Raw genomic sequence first — 24,024 nt, 5'->3', positions numbered from 1 at the left:
TGATTAAAATCGCTGAAGCAAGCACTCCAGCGGAACGGAACGCTTGGCACTGCTTAACAATATGGCGGTCTCCATGTAAACAAGGCTATCGTGGTACTCACACGGGCCTTCGTTTTCAGTTTTACTCCATCATCTTGTGACAACAACTTCACCAAACAAATTGGTGTTAGCAGCAGTTACATGTGTTAGCAGCAGAGTATGAGGAAAAGGGAAAGAACGACAAACGAATTGGGAATCGGAATGAGAAAGGGGGTTTGTACGTTTGTAGATCTTGAAGAATTAGGATGAAAAGTAGAAATAAAAATTCAAGGTTTTTTTTTTGTTTTTTACTTCTACTTTAAAGTGGTTGGGTGTGGCATCATTTACTAGTGGAGAAGCTGTGTCACTGATGCGTTCAATGCCCCCTGTAGGTTAGAGCAGGAATTTGGCCAGAGTACCAGAAATGGCTTGCCTACTTTTCGTGATGGGATCTTCAACGTCCACAAACTAATACTGGTAGATGGGATTCCAAGTTTAACGTCAATCAGAGGGACAGTGCGAGACACCAGGATGGCAGTTTATAGCTGTGTCTGGATTCAAACCCAGGTTAGGCATTGGATTCTGGAAGGAGCGATTATATATATCATGCTTCAAAGAAAGGAAGAAAGGGTGATGAACAAGCAAGTAGACATGTTGTCCCAGTTACCTGAACATGGAACTGCAAGATAGATGTCTGTTCCTGCATCGCCATCTGGACCTCGTGTAGCTCTCTCCGCACAAGCTCACGTAGAAGTGCCAGTTCCTTGATCTCCTCACTGAGATCACATTCACCAAAACTACAATCAAAATTGTCTGAATATCAACAAGTTCAAACAAAGGTGTGTACATTATCATCTCTTCAAATTGGTCCATATAATCAATCTTCCGTTTTAAATTGTCTCTTTCCATTGCTTTCTACCAAGTTCACCTAAACATTTATGGTTGATCCATTCTCCTATGTTCACCCCTTTTCCTTATATTTGCACATTGATACCATATTACAGTAACTTCCTTGTGATGTAGTGATTATACATGACATATGTGACATCGGTTTCCAAGATTGCTGACGTGCAACACAGTGAGCCATATCTTGCCTGCCCAGCAGAGCGATGGCTGACTCTTCCTGTTGCTCCATCTGAGCCTGCATGTCACTCAGCTCGACCTGTAGCATGTGCGCACTCTCGGTAGCGCTCAGTGTGTCACTAAGTGCGAGCTGAGGGAACAAGTGGGACGATTGTCAACATGACAGCTATGTGTAGCTGTTTACCAATTACTCGGATATCATGATCCGAGTTATAGTCCTGGGTTTATGCTCGAGAGGAAGTGACACTAACCTCCAAGTTCATGACTCTTTGTGACCTCTTGATATGTGGTTCACACTGCACAGCCTCAGAGAGTATTCCCTGTGCAAAAGGAACAAAAACATCAAAATTGGCATCAGTGAACAAATAAGAACGGAGTTCCAGTCCATTATTAAATAAACAAAACTCAAATTTTAAACAGAGGAACCGAGGATTACGAAACCTTGTGATTATAATATTAATTTTCTTTCAGTCCTTATGTTGATGTAGATCATGTCGTGTTGATGTCAAATCATGTTGATGTAGTTGAGACCAGCTGTTGAAGAAGGATGGCTTGGAGACAGACAAGGTGCATACAATAATGCTTGATCAAGAGGACTGAAGACTGAGGATCAATGCAATCTGAGAGCCGACTTAAGAAGAACCAGACTCAGTAGTGTATGGTAATGGTAAGAGTGTCCGCTCCAAGTCTGGAAGGCGTGGGGGGTTCATTAAATATGATAGGTGCTCTTCCCTTGCTCGATCGATGGGGAAGAGGAAACCTTTCTAAGAAAATGCCCCGTTGAGTGCGGAGAAAGGCGGCACCATTGTTGGGAGATTGCTGGTACCCAGAGTGCCCTTGGAAGTGATGAGATTTCCCTAAGCTCAGTGGCTGTTTGTCTTGTCTGGATCGGGAATAATATCCTGAGCTTCACCAAAAACTAATCAATTCTTCCTTATCCCAAGGGCAATCATCCCACCAACTTTCATCCAAATCCGTTCAGAACTTTTCCAGATATCTTGTTCACAAACACACGCACACACACACACACGGACACGAGTGAATGCATTACTCCCTGGCGGGAGTAATTAATAGTAATCACCTCTTGGTCATTGCCATCTGATCTCTGTGTCTGTATTTGTTGTCTGTAACGTTTTTTGGTAACTTTTGTTCCAATTAAAGGTAAAATGTCAATAATGGGCAATTATTTCTTACAGTAAGCAAATCATTTCAAAGCAACTGTAACCCAATTATTTGGTTTCAGGACACAGAAGCCTCACTCACCATAGACAGGTTGACCCGTCCAATAGTTTCCTGGATATTCTGCATGATGTTGCTGACTGTTGGGGAAACATTTCCTGGTTGCGATTCCATCGAGCACTGAGCAACGCCATTTGGTCTGCGATGTACTTTAGATTTATTGAGGCCATAAAAGGCACGAACATCGTGTCGGCCTGATGGCTGCTCCACAAGACGGCCAATACGAACACGCGGTGGTGAATGTCTTCCCATGCAGTGGTTCTCGTTCTCAACAACTCGCCAATAATTGCAACAACAACCGCAACTGTGGCAGTGACAGCAGCAATGGCGATGGTGGGACGTGCAACTGGGCGCTTTACTTACAGCCATTTTAGGTTTTTGAAGCTCGACAAAAAGTTGGGTCCTGCAGGTGTATGGTTCTTTGTGTTGCTGGGCCCCAAGTGCGTGCAAACGCGAATAGTTTGTCTCAGTGTCGGCCATGTTTTGGTCATATTGTGGAACATCAGAGACCATCGGTCCATGTGTGCGTTGCCGAGGATTCTTCTCAAATTCATCTTTCATCACCTCATACTGTGATGGGACATGCTCCAACGTACTGCTGGATACTCTATCCACAGTATCCTGAAGAACAGGTGTGGATGGCAGGTTTGCATCGAGGCCGAAAGGATGGGTTATGTTCCTGTTGGTTTGCCACAAGTTTTCCAAAGTGTGGGTTTTTGGTCCAATTGTTACATCTACTCCATTCTCACAATGTGCATGATTCTGGTTCCCATGTAGTTGAGAGGCCCTATCAAAAGCTTTCGCTATTTTTTCTTGCACAGAGGTGGGAATGTAGGATATGGAAGTCATCGAAGCATAGACGTCCAGACGGTTCGATGATGGAATGGGCATATTCGTGGAGATCCTGCTATCCGCCGTATCATGTAGAGGGGATTCGGTTTCCCTAGTAGATTTGACCGCAGACAATTCCACTGCTGTGTCATCTTCTCGCTGGGGAAAAGTTGCTGGATGGTTTTCGTTTGGCGGAGAGGTCGACGGCAAATATGTAGGCTGCGATGGATTAGGCTCAGGAGATATGGCTCGGAATAACACTCTCGACTGTGAGCCACTGAGAGTGTTCTGGCTGTCACTGCTGCCCGCACTGCTGCCCATACATTGCGAGCTCAGAACTCCATCCTGCACAACCAACAGACAGCAACATGAGAGAACGTCTCTATAAACAGTTTCACAGATATAGAGAATGGCAATATTACAGGTATAGAATGGATAGGTTGAACATCTCACAAACAATATTGTTGCCCGAGCATAACCGATTGTACAGTTTGTACATCTCGCTTCAAATTCATCTCGCACACCTCATCAAAAGCTATGCCCCACCAGTTCAAGGAAGAATTAAGTTCATCTCAATTTTGAGAAAGAATTATCAGTACAAGAAATTAAACTTGTCGATCTGAATTGTTTGGGTTACGCAAAATGAGTGGAGAGTACAGTGTACCTACCTGTGAGCATGGGTCTTCGGCAAAGCCACTGCTGTCAGATTGTAAGCTGCTCGTTCTTCCTATATCTATTTGGAAACATCATCACAGAATATAAACACAGCGCAGTTATGCTAGGAACAATTATGATTGGTAACAAAGTATAAAACACTATTGTAGATCAGGATGGAATATGCTATTTTGCACCAACATGTCGGAGGAGGCCGCTTGGTCTATTCATCATGAACACACCACCGACAGCACCTCCTTTTGCTGGGGTGACCTTTGGCATATGTACGTTGAATATTTCAGCTCGTCCAGACTTTGATTTATCAGACATCTGGTGATGCTATTTTGATATTTGATATCGTGGCGATGTATTTATTATGTACAGATGTCAGGGTAGGGGTAAATGAATGATCGTTTTAAGGCCATTTTCCCCGCTGGAGCGGGGGTTAGCCTTGCGGGTCCCATGACAATCATGGTTCCCTGTTTGAGGCAATGTTTTTATGGCCGGATGCCCTTCCTGACGCCAACCCTTGGTCGCCTCTTACGATGCGCAGGGATACGGTGTACCTATTCTAAACTGGGAAAGGAATAAGTAAAATAAGGAATAAAGGATGATAAATAAAGGATGATGAATAAAGAATAAAGAATAAAGGAATAAAGGAAGAGGATGGAAATAAGTTGAAAAACATTAACCATCATTCTTGATCACTAGTACAGAAGTCCATCAAATTATGTAATTATATGACGTGTTGGAACAGTTTATTCGACGCCACAGCCTCGTGAGCGTGGCAAAGTCTAAAGCCTCGGCCAAGTGTAAGGTGTGCTTTTATCTTTTTTAAATTTTATTTAAACATCCTACGGACATAAATGAACAATGGTTTTACTCTGCGTGCATTGCACATCACGTGCAGTGAATTTCACCTCCCTGTGCCATTGTATTTGTTGTTATATAAAAAAACGCTTCTGTACACCGCCCTTGAGGCTCGGTTTGCAAGCCACCGTCTACAATTCCAATTAATGAGACATAAATACTCTTTTATGGAAAATGTTTTTCGAGTTTGTTTTATCCTCAAAAAGAGACTGTAATGAACACACACATTCGTGTTATAAGTTTGGCCTTTAAAACCTACCCATTATGAAGGGGGACAGACATCTGTACAAACACGCAAACAATGATGTGTTTTATATGGTAGATTCTCGATTTTTGTGCACTCCTATGATGTTTTCATTTGTACTACCTTCTCTTTATGTGTTACAACTCATTCAGTCCCATGAGAATATGCACATCACATGACTAGTCAGTCACCTGACATCTGTTTTACATGCAAATAATCTCAAAGGGTTTACCTTTGTCATTGCATAATAGCACTGGCTTTATATTGTCATAGAACATAGAAAGCTTTTTATTACATACAGTATATAGAAATGGTGCAGAGCCATGATACAGTATATAAGACTTCAGCACATTGTGGGAGTTGGACGTGGTGTGTGGAGTCAGACACTTACTGATGAGGTGACGACAAATTCCACCACTCTCCATGCTGCTCATAGAGAACCCATCTACTGGTCTAATTCGTGGAACAGTCTCATCAACTGAGTGTACCTCTTGACTCTCTCTCTGCAAACAGTAGGGTGTATCAGTCCTTATTCCCGTTTATATATCGATTATGTAGATAAATATGTTGGAACTTTTGAACACACCCTTCCCCACATGCTCCTTAAATGCCCTTTCCCTCGCCTCCTCTTAGTCTTATATTTTATCAAATTTCTTTCCCTTATTTCCCCACACTCCTTATACACTGTGCAACCTGCTTTTCTCTCTCCTAAATCGCTTCCTGATGCCTTTGCTCAATTTCTATTTTCTCATTTGGTGCGATATTATTTTGGCCACATCCTGCAACCATCCTTATGCAGTAAATATATGGCCCCATCATACTAAAATACGCAATTTGGTATCTGTCTGTCTGGCCCCGATACTTTCGGCCGTCACTTCTCTTATCTCAACCAAACTCGACAGGGGATCTAAGGGTTACATGACAAAGGTTGTAGCAATTTAGTTTGTCCCACCCTCCTCCCCAAGGCGGTTTTCAGCCTTGGACGAATTCCGTGTTAAGTTGTACAACTAGCTTATCGTGGCATTTCCGGAAGTAAAAATTATTATAACCACAAACTATTCAGTCAATTCTGTCCAATATATGATTACCTTTTTAAGCAGTCGCTATACTGCGACTCAAAGGGTTTACCTTTGTCATTACATTATAGAGAGCTTTGTAAGTGAACCTCTATGGCAATTGCATGTATATGTAAATCCATTCAAAATTTCACTGTCATTCCCCATTCCCTTGGGAACAAAATTTCATGTTGTCATTTCAAATGTCCCTTCCATGATCCGCCATCTTGTCCCTTCCATGATCCGCCATTGTGTCCCTTCCATGATCCGCCATCTTGCTCACGTGATCTTGCTTTGGTCTGGCGCGACCGATAAATTATTTTCATCTGGTGATTAAAATCAATAAATTAGAATACAGTACTGCACAGAACGGATTTTGAATTCGAAACCGCTCATCATTTACGCCAGCTACACCGACTTCTTTATTCCACCAGCTACACCGGCTTCAGTTTTCCGCCAGTTACACCAACTTCAGTTTTCCGGCAGCTACACCAACTTCATTTAAGCCAGGTACACCGATTTCAGTTTTCCGCCATCTACACTGACTTCATAGAGAGCTTCGTAAGCGAACCTCTATGGCAATTGCATGTATATGTAAATCCATTCAAAATTTCACTGTCATTCCCCATTCCCTTGGGAACAAAATTTCATGTTGTCATTTCAAATGTCCCTTCCATGATACGCCATCTTGCTCACGTCATATTGCTTTGGTCTGGCGCGACCGATAAATTATTTTCACCTGGTGATTAATATACACTAGAATCCCACATTCTCTGATGTTGAGTTTTTATTGAATTATAATAGGTATTGTTTTTAATGTTTACTTCATCTCTTGGCCTTGCTGTGTTTTAATTTGTTGGGTGTAGTGACTAAGGTAGTGTAGCTGGTGGTACCTCATGAGGTGGTTCATAAATCTTAAGATTTTAAAGATATTTCCTTAGTACATTTTTAGAGGACTTGCAGTCATTAACAACACTAGTCGTATAAAGCAATATCATTGTCCACTGGCTTTGCTGAATATGCATGTACCGGTATGGGTGTGTGACATGCCAGTCGCTAACCTATGTTTGCATGCCAGCTAGCACACAAATGTATTATTTTAAATTACAAGGTACACAGTAAATGTTATGCTGTTGGTGAGAGCTATACTTTAAGTTAGACTGTTTAGAGTTCCCTCTGAATTTATGAATACATAGTTTAATGTTATGCTGAAAAAGTATATTACAGCTTCTTAAATGACAATCATTTAATAGCATGGCATCATATTCGACAAGGTGTGTGACATGTCCGTCGCTAACCACTGTTGGATTTGGCCTTCAGCCTCAAAAAAGTAAACCTATTATAATTATTGAAAATACAGGCATGACAGGGCAAAAGTTAAAATACTAGTATTTTGGCATTTTCACCCCACTGCAGCATGACTAGAGACCAATTTTTTGAGAGAACACCAAAATAGTAATACCATTAGAAAACAAAATACCAAAGTTACCACTCGTACGGTAATGAGCTTTGCACCTGCCATCCATGATTATTTCAAAACCAGAAATACACAAAGATGCATGAGCCCTACAGCCAGGCACATCAGTGTCCAATTCAAAGGATTGGATGTGCTGCGCCTATGTTGCACTGAACTTTCTGAAGCAGTTTAGTCTGGCACACAAAACGTCTCTTTGATTGAATGGATTGATCGAAAGACTCAACTCTCAAGAGACAGTGGTCAGTGCCAGTGGCTATGCTGAACAGCCATGCTGAACAGCGGAGCTGAAGCATGCACAACCGGACCTATATACCAAGTACGTACCTGCCATTCGGACCTACGTACCTGGTCCAGTCGACTAGAAGTCTAGACTATATAGCCTACAGTCGGTAAGTCCTGCATTCTATCCCAATCTATCCATTCAATAAAATTAATTTGAATTTGAATTCTAAGCCCAAGATCAAACAACCTAGCCTAGCTAGGCCTACAGATGTTTGCAAGGGCTGCGTACTCGATCGACTGACCATTGTCGACGAAGCTCTCACTCTAAGCAATGCGTATTTTCATATTATTGTCATAGAACATAGAAAGGTGACGACATTAAACTTAACTAAAAAAGCTGCTTAACACTAAACAAAAATAAATTTGGAGGAAACCCGACATCTTTGAGCGACTGATCAATGGTTACCATGTTTAACACATTAATGTACCCGAGCCTTCTCGACTTGCTAGGTCTCTTAGGTAGGCCACCAGCTAGGCTGCTCTGATCTTTAGCTAAGGTCGAGAAAAATATATTTCCGGTCTCTGGTCAGCGCGCTCATCCACTTTGACCCTGCGCGTCAACAATTTTTTTTTTTTTTTTCAAATTTCCAACGGTACCTACAACAGCGCGCACCGTCTATATAAATAGAGAGCACATCATAAATTACAGAGCACGTTAAACATAAACAATGCCGCGCCGCCTCGAAGTATTCGCGTATACTTGAGGCGGCGCCGAGACGAGATAATTGCAATTTGCAATTAAGTGAGCCGTGACATCACGTTCTCGCCGAAAACGTGATTTCGAGCGTGAGGAGCCATATAATGTATGCATGTTGCCGGGCCGGCGCGCTATCTCGGGAAATACGGGTCTGTGAGGGTCGCCATTGGTATCACCATTCGCGCACGGTTCTTCCGTACAAAACTACGTTTAGTTTGTCCAGATCCAACCAGCCGTTCCAAAGATATGAGTAGGTTTGTGTGCCGTGACGTCATGAATCCAATCGGCTGGATATTGCCATTTATTGAAACGAAGACGTTCTTTGTCGGGTTTTTGTGAAGCAACCAGAAGCCCGAGAGAGCTGCGGGCTACGCGATGACGTTTACAGCGTCAAAATCGATTCAGCGGCAGATAAATGAATAAATGTGATCCGTTTACGCCGTGACGTCACCACGTGATTCTGAAATACGTGTCCTGCGTAAATACGAATCCATTTTTTTGAAAATGACGCGGTTCGTCCAGGATATCTCTATAACCACAAGACCCACAAAGTCAGGAGTGGTCTTAAAATTTGTGCATTTATTCACTCTACCCGAAGACCTTTACGGCGTCGAAATCCGACCGGTGGTGCGGAAGATAAATGAAGAAATGTGATCCGTTTACGTTATGACGTCACCAAGTGCATCGTGTCATCCCGTGCATGAACAGCTTTCCAGCGGGTGTAGTCATTTGCGCATGCGCGGTTTTTTCAGCGTTGAAGTGAAGTCATTCAGACCACTTGCGCATGCGCAGTGTTGACGCGATCGACGCATTGGAATGTTTGACGGTACGGCGAGGCGATCTCGAGAACGAAATGGCAGTCTATCATATGCTTGAAGAACTTAATGATTTTCGGAATAAATACATTTTAAAATAACTTCAGCTTGTGTTCATTATTTACAAAAAGGCCTACCTGTCCCATTGGCTGTCCTTAATTTCTCTCTGGATGGCGCCACGGCAGATGAGGAGGACCGCAAGGCATGAGGACACAAAAAACAACACCTTTATATGTACAATCCATGCTTTTGAAAAAAAAACAAGAAGAAAAAAACCGCATCGCCGCATCAATTCTGGAACTTTGGTCTGACCAGAGACCAGCAATATATTTTTTTGGCCGAATAAAGGTGCTTAAAATAGTCTTCACGACTGCTGTATCCCATTGCCTGTCCGATTTTTCTGACCATCAGATTATATGTGTGCTGTATATGGATTGTTTATAACTTATATATTGGGGCCTCATTTGTGTTTTCTCCCAGCGATGGTTTCAAGTGTCACGTGCGATATTGCTCCTGACACCCTTACGTTACGACCCAATTGTGACATTTATTCCATTAACCCCATTCCTAACAGTCACTAACATAGTTTAATACCCACCTGAGGGAAATTTGGAGAAAACTGGATGTATACATGTATATTTACACATGATGGTGTGTAAAGATGATGGGTAGGAGTCGCTGCTCCGTACACTCCCGGAAGTAAAATGGATTATAACTACAAATTAATCAATTCCATATGAAGATAATGGCATAATGATTATGGTAATGGCATAATAATAATATTGACATCATTACAATATAATAAATCTATACATGTAATATAGGCTAATGCTGTCTGTTTGTCTGTCTGTCCCTAAAACACGGAAATGCTCCTCGGAGAGAAAAAAATTAAGTCAAAGCTGCTTCAAATTAATCCAAACCTAAGGGAAAGTGGTGCCTAATTGTATCTGTGGACATCCTCCTGCAGTTGGGTTACCCATTTCAAGGAGGTTGGTGTTCGGATTTGCACTCTGACCACCATAAAACACTTCATTCAACAACATACACAAAAAAAATTGAACTAAGAAGAAGCCACTCCGTGGGAGTGCCTCCTGTGCAGCTGCTCTTCGCAGGGCAGCTCGCTGGATGACGGGACTGGGGCAAAGCCTGCAGGACCCCAATTCTTTGATGATAAGAGGAAAACCACAGGGCAACACTGCTGGGTCGGGTTGTGGTGGTATGTATCGGGGTGGTGCTGAGGTTTCATCCAACAGACAGCGATCTCCTCGTGTTAAGTTGAAGCGTTCACTTCGGGTGGGTGCTTGAAATGTCCTCGCTCGAAGAGAGGATGATAACCTGTCACTGCTGTTATCTGAGCTCCAGCGTCTGAACATACACTGTATAGAAGTGGTGCATTGCAGCACTTTCTGAGGTTTCGAGACCATATAGTGGTGAGATCATGGTGGGTGGCTACACCTACTACTGGTCTGGTTGCTCTGATGGTTACCATTCCCAGGGAGTTTCTGTAGCTGTGACCAACAAGCTAACTGCAATGGTAATCAAGGTAACTTTGTTCAATGGGCATATTATGAGATTGAGGATTTGTCACTCTCTAGGTGTCATTTCCTTTTCTCTGTATAGTATATACTCCGACTGAACTGAGCGATCTCACTGAGAAGAAGACATTCTATGCCACACTCGGTCAGTCTGTTGTTGATTGGTGCCCCAGGCAAGATACTCTTCCAGTCTTGGGGGATTTCAATGCATCAACTGGCACTGATAGTGATGGTGATGAGACATGTGTTGGTCCCCATGGGTCTAGAACCAGGAACCGGAATAGCAATAAGTTCCTTGACTTTTAATTTTTGCTTCAAAACTTGGGTTATCTTCACACATATAAAGTGCAACCTTTAGATCCAAGAACTTCCCTGGTAGATTAATTGGACGTACTGGGGCAGTCCCCTGGCCTCCATTCTCTCCCAATGTGACGCCCTTAGACATCATCTTGTGAGGTATGTGTTTTTCAAACTGCTGTTGCTGACATTGAAACACTCCGTGTTGACGTGCAAGGATAACCAATTGTATCAGCAGTGTGACGAGGGGAATGTTGGCCAACACGTGGCTTGACGTGGATTATCACTTGGATGTACATCGTGCCACTAATGGTGCACATGTTGAGGGGTACTGAAGAACACAAGAAACGTTATGAATTATGTGACAAAATGCAAAAAACCGCATCACTGCATATTTTTTGGTTTGGTTGTAATACAATTTTTAAACTGGAACAAGACTTTGTGGACAGCCTGTACTTTGTTCCTAAGCCTAAAATTATTTTCATATATTCCATGATAAGTTTACCCAATCAAATTTTTTGAATAAATCATTAAGTTGTTCAACTAATTTTACTCTATTATTTTATTTTTGTGTGCATGTAACTCGACATTCCTTATTGAACCTCCCATTTTTAAGGTCTTTCAACCAGCCCAATACTAAAAGGCTTCCTTTTTTTCTATCATATTTTTACCACGGGCTTCTACTAGTATCAATAATAATTTAATAATCTATCTCACTAGTTGCAGGTATCTACAGCCATCCTTGACCATGTTGTGTAACATCGGCCGAGGCCCTCACTTTTTCACCTTTATTCAGTTTTAAATGTTTTCTTCACAACTGCTTGAGCGAATGACACAAAACTTTCAAAGTAGGACCGCCTACCCATGGATAAATTTTTAACCAAAGTTGCATGATGATTGCATGGAAAATGTGGCCGGTGTTCCAAAAAGTCTGTTTTCTGTAGGCATGGGTTGCAGGGTATTTCATGTATCATATTAGGAAGAAAACGCTCTCGACCTCGCTTTGCTCGGCCGAATAGTGCGCTTGTTTGTTCGTCCGTATGTGTTTAACGCTCCTTTACACCCATTGGTTGGACAGCTGGCCTGATTCCACCCATAATTGTAACCTGAAATACATTATATGGTCGTCATGTTGGAGCTATGTGAAGCCAAGGACATTTTCGGAGCTTTCCTATTCACAACAGCCATGTCCTACCTATGTTTCGGTTCAGTGTAAAACAACTAAAGCAACTTTTAAAAGGATCATTAAATGTTGAAAGTTTGGAGTGGATAGGCGTCACAGGCCTTGTGCGGCCACAATAAGTATAGGCCTCAGGCTTTATTCCTTAGGCTCCAGGCCTCTGCTGTCAGCCTATGGGCCAGCGCAATTGGTATCCATTCGAGCGGAAAACCACAATGTATTATATATGCACATAGGCAGTGGGCATGTTTTTGCTTCAAACCTGGGTTTTTTTGGGGGGGGGGGGGGAGGGGGGGAGTGATTGAGGCTGCAATCTGTTGCCTATACACCACCCAAAAAAACTATGTGGTATTCTCTTGAGCAAAGCCTTTTGCTGCGGAGGTTTTCCCAGGTCCTTCCTATCATTTCTGACTATTTTCTCTTAAAAGACTCAACAAAGGAACATAAAACCCATATCATTATAAAGGTCTTTGTTCGAGGAGTTCTGGGAATCTTGCAAGATTGTGAAAGAAAACATCCATCATGATTTACTTTCAACGATGTATATATCAGGAAGAAGATAAATTAATTGGTTGAGGGGTGTTTATTGGCACATGGTCACTTGAGAATTTCAATTCCATAGGATTTCCGCATATCTCGTGGGATTGTGAGTTGAACAGGTGACCATGAGGGGCCATGACATGTAGGGGCCATGCTGTTGCTATTTCGATCGCGGTTTCTGTGAAGTCTGTGTTGGCATGATAGGAGAAGGGAAGAGTTAAATATTCTGCTGTTTTGTTGAGGTAATGAATAAATATGCAATGATTGATGTGTGCATGTCCTCTTGCTTTTATGAGTGGGAGGACAGAGAGTTGGGGATGGGAGGAAGGGGAGGAGAGCAAAGACGGGACAGATTTGGGGGAGTGGGGGTTGAGGCTCTCGGGTGGCGTTGAGGACTTTCGGTAGGGGGGTGGGAGGGGGGTTGAGGCTTTCGGTTAAGGGAGGGGTGGGGGGGGGGGGGGGGAATTGAGGAATCGTGGTGTGTGGGGGAGGGGGAGAAGAGTAGGGAGTTTGAAGGCTTATTTTCTCTCCGAGGAGCGCTTCCGTCTTTCAGGGTGGGACGGACAGGCAGATAGATGGCATTAACCTGTATTTATATATCGATATGGAGTATGATATGCTGTGATCAATAAGGTTTCTTTCAAAAATGACAAAAATTATAAAGTGCATTTCCAAGACTGCCTTAGCACATGCCTGGAGTATGTGAGTGTCCACTAATAATAATAATAATAATAATAATAATAACAGGGCCGAGTTGAAGCATCATAGGCTATGCGAGTGTGAAAATGTATAATTGAGGCGAAAATGACTTTGAATACAAATGTAACACATGACCCCTTACCCTCTTCCAGGCCCGCTCCCATAGGGAGTGAGTGTTTCTACTTACAACAAGCTCAGAAACTATCAAGTGGGCATTTAAACGAGCCGCTTTACCTGGAGATACTTATTACTTCTGCCACCGAAGGTTATGTAAATGGTTATGTTTTCACCCCTGTTTGTTTGTGGCAGGATATCCCAAGAAGATGTGAATAGATTTGGACGAAATTTGGTGGAAGGATTCGACGAAATTTGGTGGAAGGACTCGGATGAAATTTGGTGAATGGATTCGGGTGATATAAGGTAAATGGATTCGAATGAAATTGGGTGGACGGATTCGGAGAAATTTGGTAAATGGAGTTGAATGAAATTGGGTGGATGGATTCGGATGAAATTGGGTGGACGGATTCGAATGAAATTTGGTGGACGGATTCGGATGAAATTTGGTGGACGGATTCGGATGAAATTTGGTGGACGGATTCGGATGAAATTTGGTGGATGGATTCGGATAAAATTTGGTGGATGGATTCGGATGAAATTTGGTGGATGGATTCGGATGAAATTTGGTGGACGGATTCAGATGAAATTGGGTGGACGGATTCGAATGAAATTGGGTGGACGGATTTGGATGAAATTGGGTGGACGGATTCGGATGAAATTTGGCAGACTGATTCGGATGAAATTTGGTAGACGGATTCGGATGAAATTTGGTGGATGGATTCGGATGAAATTTGGTGGACGGATTCAGATGAAATTTGGTGGGAGTGTTCGGATGAAAGTTGGTGGACGGGTTCGGATGAAAGTTGGTGGATGGATTCGGATGAAATTTGGTGGATGGATTTGGATGAAAATTGGTCCATGGATTCGGATTAATTTTGGTGGATGGGTTTGGATGAAATGTTGTGGATGGATTTGGATGAAATGTGGTGGATGGATTCGGATGAAATTTAGTGGATGGATTTGGACGAAATTTGGTAGACAGGTTGGGTGAACGAAGAATCGATTTGATTTTGGTGAAGATTTGGATCCAAATACGAGTTTTTAAAATTTATTTTCTGAGTTATTCTTCATCATTGAGAAATGGGACCAAAAACGATATTTCGCATGATATTCCAAAAAGCTGTGGACGGATTTTGACAAAACTTGGTGGATAAGTTGGGTAATTGACAATAATACGCCAATTCGATTTTGGTTCAGGTGCGAATCTAGATCCGACCGATCAACGGATTTCAAAACTTAAATTGTTTGTCCTGGCAGAGGTATGCTCTCTACTGAGTGTCTTTATAGTTATAATCTGCATCACAGCTTCATTAAACTGCAAGAGATTATTCACTCCTTTGTAAGGATTGTATAATACTATTAACACTTTCCATTTTTCGTGAAGTATTACCCCAGAATGGTCATTTTACCAGCCCAAAGTCTACACCTAAGTGTACATAAGACAACGAGCTTGAATGGCACCTCGCCAGAATGCACAGTGTGCTCCATAATGCGGCCCCCATGCTGGCACTGCACCAGAAGTCCACTTTACAGGTGGGTTAGACTCGGGGAGAAATCAAAACGTGGAATCTGACATCTCGGAGTTCTTGCCAATCCCACAACATTAATGTTATTTAACCAACAAATTTGGATTTTGTTGGTTAAATAGTCCCATCTGCTGGCACTTGTTTATGGGCATCAACTATCCAATGATGCATTTCATAAACAGTGGGCCAATGTGTGCCAGTGCACTGGTGGAATTCTAAAATGCTGTCTCTCAATTCTCTTGGTAATCTGTGAGAGTCTACCATAATAATACCATCAGACAAATTATTAAGATATGGCTAAATTGGGCTACATACACCACCAACTGCTGATTAGATGGGCTAAGAATTGGGCCATATGGACAAGATGGGCCATGATAACAATTGGGCTAGAGATAAGATGAATATTTGATTGGTAAATTGATAATTATAATAATAATTCAAAGATGTATAAATTATCGCTGAAAGCAGAACGAAACATATACACACAGATACACAGTACATACACATACATATACATATACATATATACACACATACACATATATACATACATATTGTTGCGGTTTTGAGTTTGTACAGTGAGTATAATAAAGGTTAAAATTCCCCCCCCCCCCCCCTCATAGTTAGTCACACAAGCAACATGTAGCCTCGCGATAGTGTTACGGATTCGTCACTTCCATTGTTGTGGTTTTCATCCACTGTAAACATTTTTGATTCCATTTATTATTATTATTGTTGTTTGAGGGAAATAGCAATTATTATTGTCAAAAGGTAAAAAGGTTAATGTTTAAATGAAACAGGAACCGGACGGCGACGACGACGAGGAAGAGGACAAAAAAAGAAGGTGGAGCAGGTGGAGTCGGACAAGAAGCATAGTTGCTTTGCGGTCTGGAGCGAACATTGGCGAGCAAGAGTCACGAGTGAACTTTGGGTTTCCCAGGAAAGGGATTCCTGCGACAGAGTTGTTATCGCTGTGACAGATTAACCTGCGTGTCAGGTTTTGCGATTGATTCCGAAGAGAATCATCGAAGGGCCGTTGCGTCTCGAGAACGGGCTGTCGGCCATTTTGACTCATGCGCTTTACGCGTCAAGCAAGGTTTCTTTGCTTCGTCAGCCGTTTTCACCGCTTTCAAACGTATCTGGTGTGTGTGTGTGCAACGTGGCTTTTGAAGATTAATTTGCGGTTCGCCGACTGTGAGCCGTGGAACGTCCATACCCGAGGGTGTGATTTCCTCGTCGCCTGGAGGGCGCCTTTGGATTTCCCAGTCGCCTTGAGGGCGCCTTTGCACAGCTTTGGCAGCAGGACTGTAACTGCCAACCCAACGGGATTCTGGTCTCGATTGGACATCGTTCTGACAATCGCTGGAGCGGATCGATTTTGGCTCGAAGCCGGGAATTAGAGACATTGGGAATCTTCTTCTTTTCGCTCACTTGGAGCACAGTGAGTTATATTGTACGAACCTGATGGTACCATCATAGGAAATATATATTGGTTGTACAATTGATTACTATTGTTGTTGTACTGTTATTCTTGTGTGATCTTAATACAATACTGGTTTGTTTGTAACAATTGGTGTGGCTTCACCATTGATCTTTGACATACAGAATAACACATTTTTTTCTGCCGTGACTCCTCTCGGGGCTCGGAGGTACACCATGACCAGGGGATTGGGGAGGAGCACGTAACAAATAGTATAGTTATTTCTTAGTATTTGTGAGCTTAGTCCTTTTCCATTGTTAGTTCTGTGTTGAGTAGAGTCAGGAGAATAGGCCCTACTTCAACCGACTTTCCAGCTTCCCTAGCCTCATGCCCCTTTGCGCTAACTTTGGTTCATTTTGGGAAAATTAACACGAGGCAGGCTAGGAGGGTCGGGGCGGAGCGGCAGAAGCGCTGACGGTAAGCACGAGCCGCCAATCAGGGCTCAGAGGTGGTGGCAGTGGCGCTGCGTCACAGGGCGTGGTAAGAAGGTTCGAGAGGGTGCCCGAAGGTTCGGGGGCGTAGCTATATAACCCGCTGCACAAACCCCTCAAAAGGACTGGCACGAAAAGGATTGATGAAAGGACTAGCGCGGGAGGACTGAAGCGAAGGACTAGCGCGGGAGGACTGAAGCGAAGGACTCTCGCTGATGAACGAAGGACTTGCCCAGGGAGAACTCGTGCGCACTGACCAACCAAGAGGATCGTGGAAGAGGAGTTGTGAGCGTCAGAGAATTGTGAAAGATACGTGGGCGAAGCCAGACGTGCAGGAACCGAAATTCGCGCTATTAATAAGTGACGCTCGGTTGAGTTTGAGGCCGATCCATATACGGTGCATTAAGTCGCGCGAGTGAGAACGGCTGTGTAATCGACAGCCGCGCTGAAAGTCCCGCATTTACCGTTCCACCTCATCGGCTGCATTGTTCGGGAGACACGCCACGAGGTTCCTTCCTTCGCCTGCTGCCATCTTCGCGGGACGTGCTGGGACAGTGGAGAGCCGGACAGGGCCGTTCCTGGACGACCACGTAGACGCTTTGGCTGAACATCAACCCATCTGCAATTCCCTTTGTGACTGTGATGGGCCCGAGTCCGGGGAATAAGATGAGATTGATTAAGTGCTGCCCTGTGTCTCTGCGTCCCCGATCATTGTACACACGTGTGGGAATAATTAAACCTGTGTTCTTTCTTTCTTCCATTCGATCGTTCCTGTGGTTTCTTCATTGGCTAAGCGTGGTATGAATAGGATCACTCAAATCGGGTTCCACTAACTAAGACTGCACGGACCACGTGGTACTCAATCCGCTCGGCATACTCAAACCACACGTGGCTCGTGCGAGGCTTGCTTCCTCGCTTCCGTGGCGGCGCAGGGAATTAGGTACGAGCGAGAATTGGTCCCGAGACCCTACTCTGCATTTGCCCGAAAGGGATGCGTCAAGCCTCGGTTCCGCCAAGCCCAGAAAGAACAAGGGTAATAATCCCCCCTTGGTAAGGGGAAGAAGGGAGGCGAAGAACCGTAACAATACGCAATAATATTGTTACGGTCTGTGACCTTTTTCTTCTTCCTTCCCCCCCACCCCCCTGTGAGTTAGACCAAGTGGTGTGGTCCATGTGTATAAAGCCTATGATTGGCTGTGGGGCAGGGGAGGGGCCAGGAAGGTGATTGAGAGGAGAGAGTGGCCATTTTGGAGGAGGACTCATGGCGGAGTGCCTTTTCGGGTGTTGTAGAGTTTCCAGCTGCAATCTCTCCACCTGAAGGGTATGCCGGATCAACCCCCCCTGCAGCCGTCTCTCTACCTGAAGGGTGACTTTGATCGACCTCTTGCTGCCGTACCTCAACTGGCTTGGGGCCTACTCGTGGACTTGCCTACTTCTACCCTCTCATGCGGGGCCTGCACTGGGGCCTACTGCTGTGCCTGCCTTGGTGGCCTACTCTTGGACCTGCCTACTCTTGGACTGGCCCACTCTGGTTTTTCCCTCTCTTCTCCCTTCTTTGTTTAATGTGTAGGAAGAGATTTTTCATGTATTAATCCATAAATAAAGACAGTGTGATTGAAGTCTTGGCTTGGTGTGCTTCAGGCCGTAACAAATTGGGGCTTGTCGGGGATCTGAATTATATATGATACTGTGGCGGACACAAAAGCCCACTGGCGTGGTGACATCATTCCACGCACCGAGTGGGCGGTGGCCACGCCCGAGGGGTAGGCGTGGCCTCATGATATACCCCGGGCGACCAGCCCGGAGGAGTTGAGTGTTACAGTGTAGTCTTACAATAAAGACGTTTATATGTAACCGCTTGTCCGCTTCCTCCTTGCTCACAAGCAGCGCGCGTAACGCCGCGCTTTACTGGTGACCCTCGACGTTGGATCTGCCGGAGCGATCCTTCCACACGCGACGCCATCGCCATGGCCGCCTTCGTCAAACTTCCGGAATTTTGGGAGGCTCAGGCCGAAGTCTGGTTCGTCCAGGCCGAAGCCCAATTTCAGCTTCGGCACCTCACCGGCGATGACACGCGCTACTGCCACGTCGTCGCCTCCCTCGGGCCCGGCACGGCCGCTCGAGTTGTGTCCGTCCTTCGCCACCCACCGGACGGCCACAAGTACGAGGCACTCAAGCGGCTACTCCTAGCCACGTTCAGCCTCACGGACGACGCACGGGCCGACCGCCTCCTGGATCTCCCCGAGCTCGGTGAGACGCGCCCGTCGGTCCGAATGGACCATATGCTGTCACTGTTGGGCGACGAAGCCCCCGGTTCGCTATTCCGGGCGCTTTTCCGTCGCCAACTTCCAGCGCAGGTTCGCCTCGCGTTGGCCGGGACCGGGCTAACGGAACCCCGAGCATTGGCGGCCGAGGCGGACAAGTACTTTGCCGCTTCGGACACGCGGGCGAGCGTTGGCGTGGCCGTCACGGCCTTCGACGCTGATGTTCCACAGCATCATCTTCTACAGCACGCTGATGTTCCACAGCATCATCTTCTACAGCACGCTGATGTTCCACAGCATCATCTTCTACAGCACGCTGATGTTCCACAGCATCATCTTCTACAGCACGCTGATGTTCCACAGCATCATCTTCTACAGCACGCTGTGGTTCAGCAGCATGCTGATACGCACCTCGTGAACGCCGCCACGCCCCGCCCACCGCCGCGGCGAAAACCGCCACCGCGGGGAAACCCGTCGACTCCACCGGCCTGGCGGAGCCAGCCGCACTCCTCCAGCTCCACCACCTGGTGCTGGTTCCACGCCAAGTTCGGCCACGAAGCTCGGCGGTGTCATCCGCCGTGCTCCTTCAACGGGTCGGGAAACGCCCGGGCCGGCGCTCAATTGTGGCGATGAGCGCCGGCCGTTCGAGCAGCCTGCTGTTCATAACGGACACCTTCTCCGGGCGCCGTTACCTGTGCGACACGGGAGCACAGGTGAGTGTCATTCCCGCCGGCACGTCAGACAAGCACGCCGCGGGTGGGGGCCCCGCGCTGCTTGCCGCGAACGGGACGCCCATCCGTACGTACGGAAAACGCTGCCTCTCTCTGCGGTTTGGAGGGCAGGTTTTCCGATGGACGTTCGTCACCGCCGACGTGCCCATGGCACTGCTTGGCGCGGACTTCCTGTGCGCTAATGGGCTCCTGGTCGACGTCAAGCGCAGACGGCTTGTCCAGGCCGAGACGTTCAGCTCGCTCGCATGTGCGTTGCCCAGCTCAACGAGCGGCTTGCCAAGCGGCTTGCCGAACGATTCGGTTCCGGCCACGTTGGTCTGTACGCTTCCGGCAGCGGACGCATTCACCCGCCTCCTCGCCGGCTTCCCGGCCCTCACGCGGCCCACCTTCTCGGCGGGGGCCGTCAAGCACGGGGTGGCCCATCACATCCCCACCGTCGGGCCACCGGTCTACGCCCGGGCACGCCGCCTCGAGCCGACGAAGCTGGCGGTGGCAAAAGCGGGGTTCGCTACCCTGGAGCGACTCGGCATCGTTCGGCGCTCAGAGAGCGCTTGGGCGTCGCCGCTGCACATCGTGCCGAAGCCCGGCGGGGGATGGCGACCGTGCGGGGACTATCGCCGTCTCAATGACGCCACGACTCCCGACCGCTACCCCGTCCCCCACATTCAGGACTTTTCCGCCCGTTTGGCGGGCAGGTCCTTCTTCTCGAAGGTGGACCTCATACGCGGCTACCATCAGGTCCCCGTCAGGCCGGAGGACGTCCCGAAGACGGCGGTCATCACGCCATTCGGACTCTTCGAGTTCCTGCGCATGCCCTTCGGTCTGAAGAATGCGGCTCAGGCGTTCCAGCGACTGATGGACAGCGTCCTGCGCGACTTGGATTTTGTCTACGTCTACCTGGACGATATCCTCGTCGCCAGCGCGTCCCGCGAAGAGCACCTACGCCACCTCCGCACGCTCTTCGAACGCCTGGGCCAGCATGGCCTGATTGTGAACCCCGCAAAGTGCCGGTTCGGCGCCGCCACAATCGATTTTCTGGGGCACCGTGTCACCAGGCACGGCGCCGTCCCCCTGCCGGCCAAGGTGGAGGCGGTGAAGGGGTTTCCGCGCCCCCGCACGATCAGAGGGCTGCAGGAGTTCCTGGGCATGGTGAACTTTTACCATCGGTTCCTGCCCCGTATCGCCCAGCTCCTGCGCCCCCTGCACGAAGCTCTCCGAGGTAAGCCGGGCAAAGGCGACGTTACCTGGACCGAGCAGATGGACACGGCGTTCACGGGCGCGAAGCTCGCCTTGGCTAACGCCACCATGCTCGCGCACCCGGCGCCCGATGCACCGATCGCCCTCACCACCGATGCCTCGGACTACGCGGTGGGCGTGGTGCACGAGCAATGGGTGCGTGGAGCTTGGCAACCGCTGGCGTTCTTTAGCCGGCAGCTTCGCCCGCCCGAACGCCGTTACAGTACCTTCGACCGCGAGTTGCTCGGACTTCACTTGGCGGTCAGGCACTTCCGCCATCTGCTCGAGGGCCGGGCGTTCACTGCCTTCGTCGACCACAAGCCGCTGATCTTCGCGATGGGCAAGGTCACCGAGCCGTGGTCGGCCCGGCAGCAGCGTCACCTCTCGGCCGTGTCCGAGTACACGACGGACATCCAGCACGTCGCGGGGAAGGACAACCCGGTGGCGGATTGCCTTTCCCGGGCCGTCGCCCACGCAGTCCACCTCGGCATCGACTATGCCCGGATGGCAGCGGACCAGGCCGCTGACCCCGACGTCCAGGCCTTGCGCACCGCCGTCACGGGCCTCCGCGTCACCGAGGTGCCGTTCGACGGCGCGGGCGCGGCTCTCTTGTGCGACGTCTCCCTCGGGCGTCCTCGCCCCATTGTGCCCGCGGGCTGGCAGCGCCAGGTGTTTGACGCCATCCACGGCCTGTCCCACCCGGGCGCGAGGGCCTCCCAAAGGCTGATCGCCGACAAGTTCGTCTGGCATGGCCTCCGGAAGGCCGTCCGCGGCTGGGCCAGGACGTGCCTCGCGTGCCAGCGCGCCAAGGTGCACCGGCACACCCAGGCCCCGTTGGCCCCGTTCACGGTGCCGGAACGCCGGTTTGACCACGTCCACGTGGACCTGGTGGGACCTCTGCCCCCCTCGCGGGGTTTCACCTACGTCCTCACCATGGTGGACCGCACCACCCGGTGGCCGGAGGCCGTGCCCTTGGCGTCGACAACGGCGGCCGATGTCGCGCAGGCTTTCATCGCCACCTGGGTCGCCCGGTTCGGCGCCCCCTCAGACATCTCATCCGACCGCGGCCCCCAGTTCACCTCGGAGCTCTGGGGGGCGGTTGCGCAGGGGCTCGGGGTCCGGCTGCACCGAACCACGGCCTACCACCCCCAGGCTAACGGCCTGTGTGAGCGATTTCACCGCTCATTGAAGGCCGCGCTCCGGGCCACCCTCCGCGACGGCGGCTGGGTCGACAGGCTCCCCTGGGTCCTGCTGGGCCTCCGGACGGCGCCCAAGGAGGACCTGCGCGCATCCGCGGCGGAGTTGGTCTTCGGGCAACCGCTGCGGGTGCCGGGCGAGTTCCTCCCCGACTCCACGGCACCATGGTCCGCGGCACAGCAGCGCTCCGCTCTGCAAGAGACCGCCCAGAGGTTCGCCCCGGTGCCAACGGCATGCCACGGGCACCCACCGACGCACGTCGCCCCGGAGCTTCGCACGGCGGAGTACGTCTTCGTGCGCCACGATGCCCATCGGACACCACTGCGGCCCCCGTACGACGGGCCTTTCCGCGTGCTGGAGACCGGGGCGAAGCACTTCACCCTGGACATCGGCGGTACTCCTGACCGCGTTTCGGTAGACCGCCTCAAGCCGGCCCACCTCGATGTGGACCATCCACCGCCAGTGGCCCGACCCCCACGTCGGGGCCGCCCTCCTGCGGGCGGACCCCCGGCACCGCCCAGCCCCGCCGCCACGGCGCCCCCCGGTCCTGCACCCATCCCAGGGGCAGCCAGGGGCATCCCACCTGGTATCCCTGCACCCCGGACGCCGCCGATCGCCAGGGGGCGCTTCGGCCGGGTCATTCGTCTGCCCCGCAAACTGGCCCTCCAGGTGCGCGGGAATTCTGGGGGGGCGCGTGTGGCGGACACAAAAGCCCACTGGCGTGGTGACATCATTCCACGCACCGAGTGGGCGGTGGCCACGCCCGAGGGGTAGGCGTGGCCTCATGATATACCCCGGGCGACCAGCCCGGAGGAGTTGAGTGTTACAGTGTAGTCTTACAATAAAGACGTTTATATGTTACCGCTTGTCCGCTTCCTCCTTGCTCAGAAGCAGCGCGCGTAACGCCGCGCTTTAATACCTGTCTTGGATTGTTGTTGTTTTCTGCATTTGTAAGTTTTCTCATTGGCAGATAATTTGACTTTTGTTTACGGTGCTGATACTTCTATATTTACTGCAGTCGTACACAATGGCTGAGGAGATGGATTTTGAAGTGAAGGAATTTGTGGAGAAGAAGGGGCTATCGGTGCAAGATGTAGAACTGTTATGTAAGGTAGAGTTAAGAGCCGTCGCTGATCATCTCGGGGTTAGTGGGACATCTGGTATGAAAAAGGCGGAGATTGTTTCGGCTATTGTCAGTCGCATGCGTTTAGAACCATGGGTAAGATTGAGGAGTGAAGCCTTGGAATTGGCCCGGATAGAATCAGAAGAAAGACAGCTCAGACTAAAGTTAGAAGACAAAGAAAGGCAACGAGAGTTTGAAAGAGAAAAAGAAGAAAAGCAAAGAGTTTGAAAGAGAAAAAGAAGAACGGCAACGAGAGTTTGAGTTAAGAAAATTAGATATTCAGGTGGGACAGGCCCAACCGGATTCCATCGCTTCAGGTGGGGGTCAAAATGATCTCCCCCGTTCCTTTGATGTGGCTCGAAACATTATGCGTGTTCCCAGGTTTAACGAGGAGGAGGTGGAA

The 24,024-nt window shown here is 48.1% G+C and overlaps 1 protein-coding gene across 4 annotated transcripts in view; it reads right to left on the bottom strand.

The window, feature by feature from the left end:
* LOC137431428 (uncharacterized) overlaps positions 1–24,024 on the bottom strand; it is a 139,647-nt gene that overhangs the window by 16,360 nt on the left and 99,263 nt on the right. For 2 of the 4 annotated variants that reach the window (XR_013624116.1, XM_068122743.2), the window contains exons 2-8: positions 9,403–9,431; positions 5,331–5,442; positions 3,840–3,904; positions 2,365–3,516; positions 1,353–1,421; positions 1,113–1,231; positions 686–794 (exon numbers count right to left, since the gene is read on the bottom strand). Coding sequence is in view for 2 of the 4 variants with exons in the window: in XM_068122743.2 (XP_067978844.2) it covers positions 686–794; positions 1,113–1,231; positions 1,353–1,421; positions 2,365–3,516; positions 3,840–3,904; positions 5,331–5,442; positions 9,403–9,411 (1,635 nt within the window). In the remaining 2 variants the exon portion in view is untranslated. The remainder of the gene's footprint in view (positions 1–685; positions 795–1,112; positions 1,232–1,352; positions 1,422–2,364; positions 3,517–3,839; positions 3,905–5,330; positions 5,443–9,402; positions 9,432–24,024) is intronic. The other 2 variants (XR_013624115.1, XM_068122741.2) reach the window with 1 other exon arrangement.

Source organism: Myxine glutinosa, chromosome 7 (assembly GCF_964187855.1).
Source record: "Myxine glutinosa chromosome 7, kmMyxGlut1.1, whole genome shotgun sequence".
In the NCBI taxonomy this organism is placed as follows: domain Eukaryota; kingdom Metazoa; phylum Chordata; class Myxini; order Myxiniformes; family Myxinidae; genus Myxine; species Myxine glutinosa.
The sequence above is the reverse complement of the archived record's forward strand: the minus strand, read 5'-3'. Positions and strand labels throughout refer to the sequence as shown.